At 46.5% G+C, this 12663-nt stretch overlaps 1 protein-coding gene across 2 annotated transcripts in view; it reads right to left on the reverse strand.

The window, feature by feature from the left end:
* IPO8 (importin 8) overlaps positions 1 to 12663 on the reverse strand; it is a 2228954-nt gene that overhangs the window by 803196 nt on the left and 1413095 nt on the right. For both annotated transcript variants that reach the window (XM_069628533.1, XM_069628532.1), the window contains one exon: positions 7484 to 7550. In XM_069628533.1, coding sequence (XP_069484634.1) covers positions 7484 to 7550 — 67 coding nt within the window. The remainder of the gene's footprint in view (positions 1 to 7483; positions 7551 to 12663) is intronic.

Here is a 12663-nt window from a genome sequence, read left to right on the forward strand (position 1 = left end):
CTTACTACATATTTGTACTACTATAAACAAAACAAAGAGAGCACAACGCACACAAATATGCCCACATATCGGGAAAGTAAAGTAAGCAAAAAAGCAGCTGTATTACCAGAAAGTGTTCTTTCATAATCTAACTGATTATCTTCATGCACAGAAATGATTGCTGTGATTCAGGTCTGCTTCTTCACGTATGTACATGTATCACATGATGTGACTTAACCCTTAAGAAAAGAGTGTTATGACATACGAGAAGGGTAAGCTCTACAAATATAGTACCTTTTGAATTTTCACTTCCTGCCTGTCAGTGAAAAAACCACCTGCCCTACATATGTCAGAGAACAAAAAAAGAGCGAGCCAGACATATGATGGCATCAGTGATGTCATCTATGACATTTGTGATGCCATCTTTGAGGTCATGGGTATTAGTACTTGCAGTGCACAGTGGCATCTCAAGTTATGGCTGCGTACCTTACCATAACTGGCAAATTTCTGGGGTTTTTCCTGTAACCATAACGTCCCTGTTGCAGCGTTTTTTCTTTCAATTTCATAGGTTTTTTTAGTAGTGCAACTTAACCAGAACGTCCTTTTAACAACGTTCTTTGTTGGTTTTAGATATATATGGGATACATTACTCACCTTAATTGTATTTCTGATGCTTGTATCTGCTTAGATTCACATGCTGTGCATAGGCCGACATCTAGTGGAAGCTGCAGAGTATTACAGTTTGTTTTTCGAAACTCGAAATAGGGCGTCGACACAGGGCATGCCAGTAATACTATCCCTAGTGTGACGTCCACTGTACCCATGATCCCTCACGCGTCTAGGACGCTCAGATTGTATTTTTTCTGACATGAGGTAGCATGAGGAGTAGCGCGAGTACAGATTATCCAAGCAGATAGAAAGATAAGACTACAAGCATCCATGTGCCTTCTCTCGGAGGGGAGGAAGAGTGGGTCGCATGTGAATCTAAGCAGATACAAGCATCATAAATACGATTACGGTGAGTAATGTATCCCTTCTAAGGCTTGTGGAACCTGCTTAGATCGCATGCTGTGCATAGATTAGCGGGCAGTGTTAGAAGAAGGAGGTGGGATGTGAGAAGGGTCATGAGCAAATAAATGTCTTAGAACCGCTTGTCCCACTTGTGTATCTGTCTTGGAATGGGTGTCAATGAAGTAGTGCTGAGTAAAAGTGTGAATAGAGCTCCAAGTAGCTGCTTTGCAAATGGTGTCAAGGGGTACATTTGCAATGAAAGCCAGAGTGGCCCCAATGCCTCTTAAAGAGTAGGCTCTTGGTGTGAAAGGCAGAGTTTTTTCCGAAAAGGAGTAACACAGCTGGATACAATTTATAATCCACTTAGAGATGGCACCTTTAGAGACGCGATCTCCCTCTCTGCCTGTAGCTACGGAGACAAACAGTTGGTCTGTTTTCCTTAGCGGTCTGGTTTTGTTTACATAGTATAGGACCTCCCTACGCACATCTAGGGTGTGTAGTTTCACCTCAGCCGAGCTTTGGGGGTCTTGGAAGAAAGCCGGAAGTTCGATGGACTGGTTTACGTGGAATTTTGAAATAAACTTAGGTGAGAAACTAGGGTGTGTACGTAAAACCAGTTTGTCTTTATGAACAGTAAAGAAAGGAACCTGCACTGACAGAGCCTGAATTTCACTGACCCTTCTTATCGATGTAATGGCTACTAAGAAGGCAGTCTTATAAGACAGGTGTTTGAGACTGCTTTTATGCATGGGCTCGAATGGGGGCCCATGAGTTTAGATAGCACCACTTTAAGGTCCCATCCTGGTGGTGGGTTAGAAATTGGAGGGTGAAGTCTCTTTACTCGTTCCATGAAGGCTTTAACCACTGGTACTTTCCACCACAAAACCTTGTTATGGGAGGTGGTGTATGCTGACAGAGCTGCCAGGTGTACCTTCAGTGAGTTAAATACCAACCCTGCGTCCAGCAGGTGGAGCATGTAGGTGACAATAGTGGAAGGAGTGCAATAAACTGGGTTGATTTGCTTATTCTGGCACCAGATACCAAATCTTTTCCATTTGTCAAAGTAGCAGTGCCTCGTGTTAGGCTTCCTAGATTCTTTTAGGATGTCCATACATCTCTGAGGTAAATTGAGATGTCCAAACTGAATGACCTCAGGAGCCATGCTGCCAGGTTCATTGAGTTGGGTTGAGGATGCACTGTCTGACCTCGGTGCTGTGACAGTAGGTTGTACCAGCCCGGGAGTTTGATGGGTTCGCAAACCGCTAGTCTGCGTAAGTGTGGGAACCACGGTTGCCTCGCCCACATGGGAGCAACTAGGACAAGCGTCATCGATTCCTTGTGCATCTTGTTGACCACCTTCCTGATGAGAGGGGTTGGTGGAAAAGCGTACGCAAACATCCCTGACCAGTTCATCCACAGGGCGTTCCCCTGGGAGTATGGTTGGGGGAACCTGGATGCGAATCCTGGGCACTGTCTGTTTTCGCTTGTGGCGAATAGGTCTATAGTGGGGAAACCCCACTGAGAGAAGAGATCTTCTACGATTTCTCTGTGTAGACACCATTCGTGTTCTTTTGGGAGGGGATCTCTGCTCAAAGCGTCCGCCAGAGAATTGAGATCCCCTGGAACATGTTGAGATGACAGATAGATGTTCCGTCTGAGTGCCCATATCCAAATCTTTTGGGCAAGCTTGGACAGATTTGGCGAACGAGACCCTCCCTGCTTGTTCAGGTAAAACATTGCTGTTGTGCTGTCTGTCAGGATCTGTACTGACAGGTTCAACAGGTAGGGCTCGAATGCTTGAAGCGCTCTGAATACTGCCAGAAGCTCTAGCAGATTGATATGATTCTTGTCCACTGAGAGACCAGAGACCCTGAGCTTTATGGTGGAGAAGGTGTGCTCCCCACCTTGACAGGGATGTGTCTGTTGTGACTACAGCCTGTACCTCGGGATCGTAAAAGGGTTTCCCCTTTGACAGGTTTTCTCTTGTCCACCATTGAAGACTTTGTACAAGTGTTGGCGAAACGACCACTAGATCGTCCCACTGACCACTTGCCTGAGACCACTGTTTTGCCAACCATTCTTGCATGGGACGCATGCGCAGGCGCGCGTGGGGGACCAGGTAAATACATGACGCCATCATGCTCAGCAAATGCAACGCTTTGCGCAGCGTTATCTGGCGACCGGCCTGATATAGCCGAATTTGCAGAAGTAGATTCCGAATTCTTTCCTATGATGGAAAGGCCAACCCCTCATGTGTGTTTAGGACAGCTCCTAAGAACTGTTTGGAGGTGCTTGGCACCAGACTTGACTTTTTCTCGTTTATGGAGAAACCCAATTCGAAGAGGAGGTTGATAGTTCTCTGAATGTTTGATCTGCAAATTACTGGGGTCTCCCCCGTGATGAGCCAGTCGTCCAGGTAAGGGTACACTGGGATTGCCTCCCTGCGTAGGTGTGCCGCCGCCACCGCAGGTACTTTGGTGAATACCCTTGGAGCCGAGGCTATACCGAAGGGCAGTACCTTGAACTGGTAGTGCTGACTGTCCACATTGAAGCGCAAGAATCTTCTGTGCGCCGCTGGGAACATGGAAATATGAAAATAGGCATATTTCATGCCCAATGTTGCCATGTAATCCCCCTTTTTTAGGAGGGGGATTACCTCTTGGAGAGTAGTCATGCAAAATTTTTGGGGCTTGACATACTTGTTTGCAGGCCGTAAGTCCAATACTGGGCGCATTGTCAAATCTTTTTTTGGCACAAGGAAGTAAGTTGAATAAATACCCTTGTTTACCTGGTGTCCAGGGACGAGTTCTATTGCGTCCTTTGCTAGAAGGTTGGCGATCTCTTCGAGGAGGATGTTCTGGTGGTCTAAGGAATGTACCTTTTGAAGTGGAGGGCGGGTTCGGGGACGCTCTAACAGTTCTATGCAGTACCCTGCGGACACTGTGGACAGCACCCATTTGTCTGATATGATCCCTTCCCAAGCTTGGGTGAAGTTGGAAATGCGTCCCCTACTGGGGATGTGTGAGAAGGGACCCTGAACGGAATGTCACTGCTTTGCGGGAGGCGTGCCGCCGCCTCTATTGGGGCTGCCTCTACCCTTACTGCGTCCCCTTTTGTTACCCCTGCCATAACCTTGGGTAGACTGCTGGTTGTTGTTATTCCATGGTGTACCCTGCCCCTGGGAATAGTTGGAGCCTCTTTGTGCATTTTGGACGCGTGCAACGAAAATTACCATTCCCTCTTTGATTAGGGGGTTTGTTGGTTAACTGGCCCAGGGATTTGAGAGTCTCATACTCATCTTTGGCATTTTTTAATGCGTCCTCTACCGCCTTGCCAAACAGTAGATCAGGCTCCACCGGTTTATCTGTTAAGGATGCTTGTGTCTCGGGTTTAAAACAGATTGTCTTAACCAAGCATGCCTTTTGATAACAGTGCTCTCTGCTATCAGCCTGCTGGTGTTATCCGTGGCATCAAAGGTTGCTTTAAGGATGCAACCGGACACAGCTTTTCCCTCCAACGCAACCTGTGCCAGCTGGCTTTTTAAAGGTTCCGGGACGGAGTTGATGAGTGCCGCAACTTCTTCCCACTGATGGCAGTTGTAACTCGCCAGCAGGGTGGTGGAGTTGGCAATCCTTGCCTGGTAGGCCTAAGTGGAGGCTACCTTCCTTCCCAACCCATAGATCTTTTTGCTCTCCTTGTCGGGGGAAGCTTCAGACGATGATAGGCGTGTTCCCGCCCTCTTTCGGGTATTAGTCACTACCAGGGAGTCAGGTTTCAGTTGCCCCCTTATGCACAGCGGGTCTGACTGGGCTGCCCTGAACAGTTTTTCGATCCTGGGGTTTACTGTCCTGGTGAAGTTGGGATTGAGAAGGGAAGGGTCTATTCTCCTTCGTATAGACTTGAGAATAGGGATGGCCTGGGCAACGGGTCTCTTTTCTCCCACTAGTTCCTCGGCAAAGCCCCTCCCCTCCTGTGCTCCCTAAATATCTATGCGAAAGTGTTCTGCCGCTCTAGACAAAACCTCATTTAAGAGAGGTTGGTTGTCGACAGGAGAGTCTGTAACCGGAGGTTCTTTGCCTACTGCGGAGTCTATTCTGTAGGCTTCTTGGTCATCCTCGTCCTCCTCTTGGCCCTCGTCATCCCCATAGTAATCCATCCCAGTTTGATCGTCCAACGTGGCCAATTCTGGATCTACATTTAATGGATCCTCATCATACTGAGAGTAAGGCTGTACGTAGAAAGTGTCAGAAGACTGACTTTGCGTTGGCGCCTCAACTCGAGGTTTCTTACCAGGGGGTTGCGGGTTCCTAGACCCTGAGGGAGTAGCCCCGTCAGGGGAATAGGAGAGGAAGTGCTCTGGATTCTTGGCATAGAAGTCTGCTAGGGATGACATTCTAGACATAACTCTGTCTATATCCTCACTAGACCATTCTTTAGAGCTGTGGATTACCCTTTCCTGAGAGGGTTTCCCTGCTATAACCTGACTGGACCTACGGCATTGTGCAGGGGTCTTGGATATTTTTACAGAAGACTGTGACCTGTCTTTAAGTTGTGGTGCAGATGAAGGCTGAGAATGTTTCTTCTGCTGCTTTCCCCCCCTCCCCGTGAGTGGAAGAGTGTTTCTCTGGTGTTTACACCTTTTCAGAGCTTTTCGACGTCTGGTGTCGAGATTCGAAGGAAATTGTGTCTCTTTCCTTAGAGTGTGGAGGTCGGGACACGGAAGTAACCGTCACGCGGTCTGCTGACGCCGACTCCTGGAGTGCGGCCTGGGGATGGTGGTCGGCTTTGTCTTCCGACGATTTAACCTCCGTTACTTTAGTGAGCGAGGCACTCTTGGCAACAGTGGATGGTTGCCTGGTGTCATGCGGCGATCTTGATCGAGAACGTCCAGAGGACACCGATTTGGTGGACCGTGTGCCTCTTTCCGGGAACTCGACACGTGCGTCAAGTCTCGGTTGGACTTCGAGTATTTAGTGGAAGTGGTGTGGGTAGCGCTTGTGTCGCCGGGGGTATTCTCCATAGCTGCCCTGCCTGACAACCTTCCGAGGTCGGGGACTTGCGCTTGGCTGTCTCTCGATGCCACGTTGCCCTCACCGTCCGATAGCACAGCGTTCCTGCCATCACTGAAGGTGCCCTCCGCTTCCATGTCCTCTCGTTGCCTGGCGTGGTGGGCCCAACGTTTGATCGAATGGTCCTTTAGAGTCTTCAGCTTAAAAAGACTACACGCTCTGCAGGTCGCCTTGGGGTGTCCCTCAGCAAGCAGAGGTATGTACCACTCCCTACTTGCAGGGCCGAGGCCAGAGGCTTTCCAAGGCCCGGGCCGAGGCCAGAGGCCTTCCTAGGCCCAAAGTCTGCCGTGCAGCTCTCGGCGGTTGTATACTTCTCCGGGCCAACGTCGAGCGTCGAACTTCGGTGACTCGATGTTGGGATGGAGAAAATGGGGAAATATGAGATTTTGCAAAATTATGGCAAAAGCCAGGGAACTCCGCGGGATGCTTCCGACCAGTATGGCGGATAAAAACAATCTGAGGGTCCTAGACGTGTGAGGGATCATGGGTAACAGTGGACGTCACACTAGGGATAGTATTACTGGCATGCGCTTTGTCGACGCCCATTTTCGAGTTTCGAAAAACAAACTGTAATACTCCGCAGCTTCCACTAGATGTCGGCCCATGCACAGCATGTGATCTAAGCAGATTCCACAAGCCTCAGAAATATACATATATATTGTCGCCACGCCTCGTGACCTTAGTTCCTTTTTTCCACACACACTGCTCGCTTTAGGAACACTGCTTCTTTTGAAATGTTCTCTTTTCTTGTTTCTTAGACGATATGCCGAATCCATCAAAGTCTTCAGGGTTTAAACACTGAGTCGACTGCGTGCGTCAAATGTCCATTTCAGATCCCCACTGTATTTGTCTTTACTGCATCTATGAGGGACACGACAAGTAGGGCTGCGCGTTATGTCAGTTGATGCTCCCCTACCATAGAGTAGCCTGCATGGTAGAACATTTCTGGTTTGAACATAGGGCTGGAGAGAAATCAAAAAGCAAGCTACAAAGTACAAAATCAGCCCAGGCAGATACAGCCCCAAAGCACTGAAGGTTTAGTCATCATGGGTCATATTCTGACAAGGACCGACATTAGCAGAATTATTTGAAGAGGGTAGTCATCGGAATATACAGAAGCCAGGGTCCAGAAGCCACAAAAAAAAATGTGTTGCAAAGGAAGGACTAAGGATGTGTAAAAGGAGAAATAAAGCAAAGTAACAATTAACTGTGCAATGAACATTCAGTTTTGTACATCAGGAGACAAAGATGGAGATTGTGGAAGGTGGTGAAGGTGTAAGGGGCAGAGCCTCTGGCCAAATACAAATACTGGCTCCACTTTTTCAAAATAATTTTTCCTGTGCAAAAAATGCTGCACCATTATGTCCTGACCCAGACCCAATAACTGAAAAGTAAATCAAAGTTCCACACTTTTCTATACATACCTATAACGTGCTTCTGTAAAACGAGGCCAATTATTTGTAAACAAATCCCCTCCAACTGCTGAGATATCTGTAAAGAAAAAAACATTCTCAAGCATAAAACACCAGCTTGTCATCGTTCTGCAAAGTTTACAATTAAATTACAATTATACCACCGTTATAAGATTCTTTACAATAACCATCAATTCCTAGAAACTACCCACTTTCACCACCAGAATATATGCAGAATGCAGTGAGAATTACTAATGATAGGGAATCAAACCAGTCGCAACAGTATAGGGCACAGCTGCAAGAAACCTGCAGCATCTAATTTGCAATTCTCACATTTTCATGTTCCTGGTGTGGTCGGCCTCCCAACCTCTGATAAAAGCCTTCCCATTAGGAAACCAACAGGGACTACATAGCTGTAGATCATAGGGTCTTAAACTGTTCTGGGACAAGCCCCTTTCATTAAAGAATATTTTGACTGCCACCCCAAAATAATGAAACCAGTGAGGTTCAGAAACTTTATCAAGGCGTAACATGGATTTTTGTCATGCAAGTCTAGTGCAGCTCTGATGTTATCCAATTTCTTATTGTGTTCCGAATTCCTCAGCTAATGTCTGTGCTCTGCTCTGTCCCACTTCTAGCCAGAGCTGTGATAAAGATTCTGGGAGGGGGCAGACAGAGAAAAGAATGGGCATAACACCAATGCACTGCAAATGTCCTAATCCTCCTCCAAGTAACATCATTCTTTTTCCACTAAGTTATGCACAGGTTTTGTCATTGTGAAAATGTGGCAGAGCTAGCAAGATATGACAGCAAGTCAATATGGCTAGGGTTAGGAAATATTTTACTTGTGCACCTTTCCCTCCACAGATTCCTATGGTACCCCTTCCTTTTGCTTGTTATGAACCATGTCCTGAATTTTCGGAGGTAAGTAAAGCCTTCTGCTTTACATCCCTTGCCTGCTTTGCTTATTCTTGTGGGGTAACTAAATAGTCCCTGTAAGATGGATTTCTAAAATCTGGCCTGGTGGACAGATTTCAGGAAGCAACCCTAGTTATAGTGAACCGGGGAACTCTAGGAGGTTAGCCAAACCCAATCAAGGTCTCAGGAGCGTGTAAGTGTGATCAGGGGTACACAATGAGTAAACACAGTGAAGCGCACAATAATTCCACTTAGCTAAAAATCACAAGAGCTTCTTCTCAGGAGAGGGGACAAAGTTAGGAAAGGTTCTTGTGGTGGTGAACATTTTTCCAGAAGACTTCTCAAGAATATTACAGCTAAGTAAGATACTTTTACTATCTTTTAGGACAGCTTTTTATAACAAACGTTAAAAAAGCAAAGGAATGGAATAAACTGTTTATTATAAGGTTTATTGTAGGGGAGACAGGAGTGGCTGTAACTATTGAGATTACTCACCATCCTGCCTCTGATTGTCCCAAATGACTTTGCAGGTGGACTAGGAGTCCCTGGAGGTAGGTTTTCCGGTTCCAAGTGATCCGACTGGAGCCGAATTTGCCGCGGCCGGAACATTCGCATGAGAAAGGTGCAAACTACCAAAGGTTTGCACCCTTCTCATGCGAACACACATACATACTCACACCCACAACACACCCACAACACGAAATTCCAGAATGCAGGCATCAGAGGCAGCAGCTTAATCCTGTTGCTCCTCACCCTCTCTCTTTTATGATTGTTAGTGATTATGAACTCTAAAAAAAAGATTGAATCAGCTGAAAACCCAGTGCCTAAGAAACCTAAATCTGCTTCAGGGATGGAGGAGACACCTAGCACACAAGATATATATTCCTTGCTGCTGAAGATAGCCGAGGATCTTGGGAAAGTTGTACAGGATGTGAGTGATGTCAAATCCACTATGGAGGATGTTTCCTTGAAGGTGTCACAGTTGGATTGCCGGGTATCAGCCTTGGAAAGTGGGTCTGCATCCATTTCCTCTGAAATGGCTGGTAGCTTCACAGCCTATAACAGCCTGAAGGAGGAAGTTCAGAAAGGGAAGGATAAACATCTTGAACTCAATTTGAAAATTAGAGCCAGGAACCTGAGGCTGGTTGGGGTTGAGGAGGATGTCTCAGAGGATTTGATGAAACTAGTCTTGGATATTTTGAAAACTTTGTTTCACTATGAGCAGGCTGTTCTGGGTGACCGGGATAATGCTTATAGGGTTGGCAGAAAAGATGGACCCAAATCCAGACAGATCCTTGTTTCCTTCGCTTACACAAGGATCAAAGAAGATGTGCTCAGGTTGGAAAGGATGAAGGGTAAAGCATACTATAAAGGGAAACAGATTTTCCTCTATCCTGATTTTCCCAAGGAGTCTTTGGCCATACGGAAATCAATTAAGGAGGCTAAAGAGATGGCGAGGATCGTTGGGGTGAAGGCTTTTCTAAATAGGAATAATGTGTTGACACTTGCTCTGCCTGGTGGAGATAAATCCACTTCAGATTACAAGGAGGCGGTAGGCTGGCTGGAGCCACTGACGAACAGAGATATTTAGTGTGATTTATAACATTAATTTTTGATGTTTTTAATTTGTTTAATTTTGCCAAAATGGCGCCTCAAGTTAGATACACTTGAACGTTTTCGTTTTAAAAATAAATAACCTCTCTCTGCTCGTGCATCCCATCGGTTCGCCCATGGACTTTTGATGGAGGCTGTTTGAGTAAAGGACCTTGCTGAATTCCAGTGTCACATGACACGATGCACACTGCGTGTGACGTCGTTTTCATCGTGTGTAATGTTACGCGGCCGCGTTGGGGTTTGTGTTGTGATGGCGGATGGACAGAGGGATGATCGCGGAAGCGCACTGGTTTTACTCGATATGTGACGAGCATGTGGCGCCGGGTCCTGTGAACGGACCCTCAGCAAAGTAAGTGTCATGGCGGCGTTTGGGTCAGCGGTTAAGATCAGCATGTATAGCTTCAAACGTTGGCCTTTCAATACAGTCTGCTGATGCTTCCCAGGCCTAGCCCTGGCCCACTATCAATCCTCCCGCTGCTCTGCCTGCACCCGCCCACGCCCGCCTGCCAGCCGCCACCCCTCCGATCCTGCCGCAATCCGCCCTTAAACAGCAGCGCGAGGAAAACAAAAGACGAGCGCTTCCTCCCCCGATTCAAGGGTCCCCAAAGCTGAAAAGCAGGATACTATGATGTTCACACCGCATACAATCTGTAGCCATTAAACTAAATGAAGCGTTGTTCTTGCAGCCTGCACATATCCTAGCATTGAACACTGTGTACAGTGAAAGCAGTCTCTTCTGTGGCACGGAATATCCCTCACATATACCCATTCAACATTGCCTATTTACGCATGCTCCCGAGTGGGGGGCAAGGTGAGACATAGGAACCAGGAATTGAGGCAGTATGGAGCGCGCAACTGGGTGGATGCAACACGTGGCCATTCAATCGATGGAAGAGCAGCCTTGTGTTTGCCCTGTTTCAGTGATTCTATGTGATGCATTGATTGCAGGGCATGACAGTGGTGGTAGGCGTGTCTTACGTCTATACATGGTGCTCGTTTGATCATCGATGCGTCTCCACTTCGGCTCCAACTGGTAACCGATACACTGCCAATACGCGTGTTTCAAAGGCAAGCTGAATGAGGGCAGACTGCAGTAATTGAGGAGGAGCTTCACTGTCACTAAAGCTACTGTTACTGTTTTGGATCTAGAATGTCGGGGCACCTCCTGGATGGCCAATATGTTTTTTTTTTTCAGATTGAACTGTTTATTTACGTGTTTTATGTTGCTTTCACAGACATGGCAACTGGCCTGTGCCATGTGGACAAAATGCTGATTTTTCATGTGTCAATGGAGGGTTTTAATTATTTGTGTAGTATGGGATTGGGCATGTGTTTTTCATGTGTATTTGATCCTCACATGCAAATATTTACCACACGTGAATTTTGGTTTTTGAAACTCATTTGAAATTCCTCTGCATTGTCTTTAGTTGTTTCAACTTGCAAATTTCGGATTGTAGGTATGGCTGGTAGATGTTTGTTGGTTTTGGTGGGTCCTTGGTGTTCTGTTATTAATTATTAGGGCCTGTTGATCGGTTAATGCTGGGGGTTGTCTCTGGTGGGCGGATGGGGGAGGGTGATTGATTAGACTTCTGTGTATGTTGTTTTGATGTCCATTCAATGCCGATGGTGTTTTTAAGGATCCAGATTTGGGATCCCTTTGAGTGATATAAGTGTCTTTTATCCTCTAGTGCATGGTATTTGGGGCACGAGGTACCGATGAGTGATGTTGTAAAGTTTAAATTATATTGTATTATATAAATGGTATATTGATGTTTGGATAATCTGTATTGGGATTGTTGGCTCACGATATTGAGGTGCATGGGCAGAGTGAGAAGAGTTTTCAACTATATAATTTGTGGGGTTTTGTAGGAATGGGGGTGTACTTGGGTGGGGAGTGATATGGTTTGTGCTCAAAAAGTACAACTGGGGTTCATGTTTGATGGGGAGGGGGTCGGGACTTTGGGACTTTAGAATTTGTTTTGTGTATTATTACTTAGGTTTGTGGTTGTTGCTAGCAGACTGCATCTGTTTCAGCGGGGGTGGGTTGGGCCCTCTGGGTGTGGGTGTGTGTATTTTGCCTAGTTCTTTTCAGTTGTTTGTGGTAGCTTTGGGTGTCAAGTGGGAGATTCATGAAGTGAACATGGTGGGTGAGGAGTTGAAGTTGGTGACTTGGAATGTGAACGGATTGAATAATGTCAAGAAAAGGATGAAAGTTATGCGTTTCTTAGATGAACTCATGGGTGATGTGTGTCTCCTGCAGGAGACTCACTTGGCAAAAGATGAAATTGAGAAATTGAAGAAAGGTTGGGTGGGACAGGTATATGGAGCCTCATTCAATTCCAAATCGAGGGGTGTGGTGGTTTTGTTCAGGAAAAACGTCCCGATCAGGGTTTTGGGGAAATGTATGGGGGAGGATTGTTGCTCTGCTGCTGGATGTACAGGGCCTTGAGGTATCTTTGTGTAATATGTATGCGCCCTCTGTGGATAACGGATCCTTCTTCAGAAAGGTGGCGCAAATATTGCAGAATCTGGGGTCCAGGAACATTGTGTTGGGTGGAGATTTTAATATTGTTTTGGATGAGTCAGCGGATAGAAGTGGGAATCATTCTAGGGGTGGTGTGGACAGACAACATTTGGCCCTGGTGGATTTACTGTAGGAA

The sequence above is a fragment of the Ambystoma mexicanum genome, chromosome 12 (assembly GCF_040938575.1).
Source record: "Ambystoma mexicanum isolate Mex_15411 chromosome 12, UKY_AmexF1_1, whole genome shotgun sequence".
NCBI classification, from domain to species: domain Eukaryota; kingdom Metazoa; phylum Chordata; class Amphibia; order Caudata; family Ambystomatidae; genus Ambystoma; species Ambystoma mexicanum.